This window comes from Olea europaea, chromosome 15 (genome assembly GCF_002742605.1).
Source record: "Olea europaea var. sylvestris chromosome 15, O_europaea_v1, whole genome shotgun sequence".
NCBI classification, from domain to species: domain Eukaryota; kingdom Viridiplantae; phylum Streptophyta; class Magnoliopsida; order Lamiales; family Oleaceae; genus Olea; species Olea europaea.
This window is the reverse complement of record NC_036251.1, coordinates 3887996-3892029: the sequence shown is the minus strand read 5'-3', so window position 1 is coordinate 3892029 and position 4034 is coordinate 3887996. Positions and strand designations below refer to the sequence as shown.

Below are 4034 nucleotides of genomic sequence, written 5' to 3'. Positions count from 1 at the left end.
TCATAATTTATTTATTTATTTTTTTAAATTTTTAATCACATATGCTTCAAAATTCATTTTTCACAAAATTTACTTTTAAAAAATACCGAATACAAATTATAAATTCAATATAAACTTGCAGGTTAATCTTAGTATTAATTAGCCTAGACCCCTATTTACTTTTTTATGCTTACCAAAGAATTAGGTGTGCCTCTATGGGGACTGGGGTGTGGGTTAGGGGGTCCCTATTGTTAAATCTTTAAATTAAAAAAAGGTTGAACCACAACCTTGAAGTTTTTCACCGCTCCGTCCCTAAAGTATCGTGAAGGAAGTAAATCGTGAGATGTACTCCAGCAGGCAAGACAACAAGAGTTTGCCCATACATTGGTACCCACAAAGAGTCCAATTCCATATCTCAGGAATCGAACTCTCATACAGCGGCTATCAGTAAGGTTGAGACTATCTCACTCGTATCCTTTGCATCACTGAATTATGCCTCAGAGAGCGTGAAATCTTTAAAATAGCATATATGTAATGTAAGCAAGATTTTGCTGGGGCCAAAGAGATCAACTTAGTTGTTCATTTACTGGACTATCAATCAGATAGTGATATTTAGATCATTAATCTCTAACAAATAGTGCTTTAAACATATATATTTATTGTTTTCAATCTTTACGAAATGTAACAAATTTACCGTTAATCCCTTTTTAGCATAATTCATCATCGACCTTTCAATAATGTTTTGCTACATAATTGAAGGTTGGGATGAATTATATTAAAAAGTTAAAAGTAGATTTGTTATATTTAGCAAATATTAGGAATGAAAAGTGCAAATTTTCCATTTTGATAAATAAAACGACATAAAGTGAAAGAGTGACAAAGTAAGAAATGCATTTTATATGTGAAAACATGATTTCAAAATGCTGTAAATGTAGTTACTGCATGAGTTATTGAAGACAGTAATTCGACGAATGAGAAAATTGTTTACTTCTATTTATATATAGCACTCCCATAAAAATGGATCTTCAAGCTGGAATCCTATATCGTCTCCATCTAGCCGCCATGAAGAAGCTTCAGGGGAAAGATCCGGCAGGTCAAAAAAAGGGTCATCATCACCAGTTGAAACGGAACAATTGGATGATTCTTGAACATTTTCCAATGCCAAATTCGTTGAAGAACGAGAACTGGTCAGCTTGGCTTCAACTTCAGTGGCGGTGCCGTGATTGTGGTGGCTGATGGGGGTGGCAGCTGCTGCTTTCGCAGCTGCGGCTTGGATGTCCTTAGGTGAAGTGGAGACAGGTTGAGGGAGTTTATGAGCTAAATGAGGGAAATTGAGATAAGCTGAGTGGCCTTTAATGGCTAAGGCTGCTACATCGTGAGCTCGAGCCGCCATTTCGGCTCTGGGATAAGTGCCAAGCCATATTCTTGATTTCTTCTTTGGCTCTCGAATTTCAGACACCCATTTCCCCCAACTCCGCTTCCGAACGCCTCGATAAGTGGGATGATTTTGGTCACGACGGCGTTTAATGTCCTCACTGCCACTTCTCTGATCTCCTTGAACTGTAATTTTACTTTTTTTACCTTTGCATGAAGAGTTCGAGGTGGAGGAAGAGGACTTGTTGGACGGAGATGAACTCAATCCACCGCAAGAGGCAGCGCTGGTGGCGGCAGAGGAGGACGAGGAGCAAGTGAAAGTGATGGTGGAGGTGGAAGAGGAAGAAAGGTAGTCTAGAGCTAGACTCGCCAAGATGATTTTCCGTTCCATGATAAAATGTCTTATGGGAAGCCACAGCTAGAAAAGAATGTAAATATTGGTACATTAAAGTAGTTGAATATATATATATATATATATATATATATGTTCTTTGTTAATAACTTGCTATGATATTTCAATTTTCAAGCAAACTCATTTTTAATTATACATTCTTCTAATAAAATAATTTTGTACACGAATTCATAATTTTTTTTCCTACTTTTCGATCACATTTCTCAAAAAATGTTTTTCACAAAGTTTATCAAGACCACTTTTTGGCATCATATTGATAAACTACGGGCATCCATTTATTTGTCTCATTCTAAAACCATGAATTTCACATGAAAAGTGGCTAGGAACCCTTGTAGGGCTATTAGCAATCATAGATGGTGATTTCCCACTAGGAACATATACCCCCGTGAATATGCTATATTTTCTTGAAAATTTAAGGCAAGTTGGATCTTGGAAAATGATATTCATTTCAATTTGTCTTCACATAATACACATGGATCACATGCCAGTGGGTCCTGCCTAAGATTTTCTGGACAATCTGTTGAATGGAAGACCAGTTTAATCCTAGTTTTCTAAAGTGGCCAAATTATGTTTTTTTCTTTCATAATTTTCTGTTTTTTGTTAAAGCAGGTGAAAAAAGATTTTGCCACATGTACATCACGACTCACAGTTTACACCCAAGGTGTAAATTCTGATGTACGTGTAGAATAATTCGGTGAAAAAAGCTAGTAATTTTTATTTGAGACAATTAAGGTTGTTAACATCATAATTGTCTGGACAATTTTCTTTCAACATTGGCCAAGGCAGATTGGATCCGCTGAATGAATTAAGTTGTGTGTGTGTGTGTGTTTTTTTTCGTGACACACGCTAGATAAATGTACCCTTGTAATTAGAGCCGAAGAAAGGAGCAATGGTGATCGTATGTCCAATAAATAATTCTATTTGTATGCCCAAAGGTGTACCGAATTGTTTACCCTCTCTCACATGCACGCAGGACCCCTCGTGAATAAAAAAATCCCAAAATGTGATTTCCAATCCCTATTATGAGTAGTCGGTAAGAAATTAGATTAAAATAAATAAAAAATAAATTTGATACATATAGCATGGTCCATGTCCAATAGTCAAGTTAGATTATGTGTTTGGAAGATACTTTCTTGAATTTATTTATTTTGTGAGGTTGAATTTTGCTAATTGTAGAGTTGAAAGGAAGAAGCCTCCCATTTTATAACAAAATGATATTAAATGTGAAAATTTTTATAAATAGGCAGAAGCACTATCAGAAAATTTGCTGACAGTGAAGGTAATTTTCAGTGTGCTTGACAGCTTGCCATTGAAAATCTTCAATAGCTTGCCAAAGATTCTACAATTGCCGTCATTTTCAAAGACTTGGATTGGTGATTATCAATGGATTATAGTCCATTGGAAATCATTGACGGCCTTCATTGACTATTGTTTATTTCTATTTTTCGCTTAAATCTCCCACAGAATGCTAATTTCCCTTGGTCACGGTTCGGGGGGAAGAAATGAGCTTCGTGATGGTGGGGAAGGGGTCGAAAAGGTGCCATTGGTTGTTGATGTTAAATTCCGATCACAGTCAAAATGTTTGAGAATCTTCAAATTTTGTAACATTGGAATTAGATATGTTTTTTGTTGTATAGTTGTTCAAAAAATAATAAATGAACGTGGAATGAAAAATGGAATCGGAGGCCAAAAATGTTGAACTATGCGACCACATAGACCATAATGACGTGCGATTACAGTCATATGCAGGGCTCAAAGCCATGCTGTTGAATCAACTATGCAGTCGCATAGGTTTTGCAAGCTTATGCGACCGCATAGAGCATCAACTAATTGTTAATGACCGTTTTGGTTGGAATTTCTAGTAGCTTTTCAAGTGTTTTGGCACCACTTCGTGTAGCCTTGGATGATGGCTATAAATAGGTGGTTAGTGATCAATGAAATCACACTCTAAAACATATAGCTACACTTGATATTATTTCCTCATTCCAAAAAGTATTGAAATTCATTTTTCTTCATATTCTGATTTTATATTCTCAAGTTTTAGAGGATTTCATCTCAAATGTTAAATCCTTGTCAATTCTTGATAAATCCTACAAATCATTTGCCAAAATCCCTTCAAGAATTTAAATTCAATTCAAGAGAGAGCAAATATCGTTTAAAAACAACGATTATGTGTTCGGGGCTTCATCTTCACGTTCGTTTCTTGTTTTTTGTTATTTATTTCTTCTCCATCCCTTTGTGAAAATAATATTTTCCAACAATCTCAAAC

At 35.6% G+C, this 4034-nt stretch overlaps 1 protein-coding gene across 1 annotated transcript; it reads right to left on the bottom strand.

The window, feature by feature from the left end:
• Positions 1 to 853: 853 nt before the first annotated feature.
• Positions 854 to 1782, bottom strand: LOC111410940 (ethylene-responsive transcription factor ERF038-like). The gene has a single exon (XM_023041533.1). The coding sequence runs from the start codon at positions 1742 to 1744 to the stop codon at positions 974 to 976; it is 771 nt and encodes a 256-aa protein (XP_022897301.1). The 5' UTR covers positions 1745 to 1782; the 3' UTR covers positions 854 to 973.
• Between the last annotated feature and the right edge of the window lie 2252 nt (positions 1783 to 4034).

Bases quoted from the DNA above. Each gene is read 5' to 3' on its own strand.
- LOC111410940 (XM_023041533.1), bottom strand. From the start codon at position 1,744: ATGGAACGGAAAATCATCTTGGCGAGTCTAGCTCTAGACTACCTTTCT.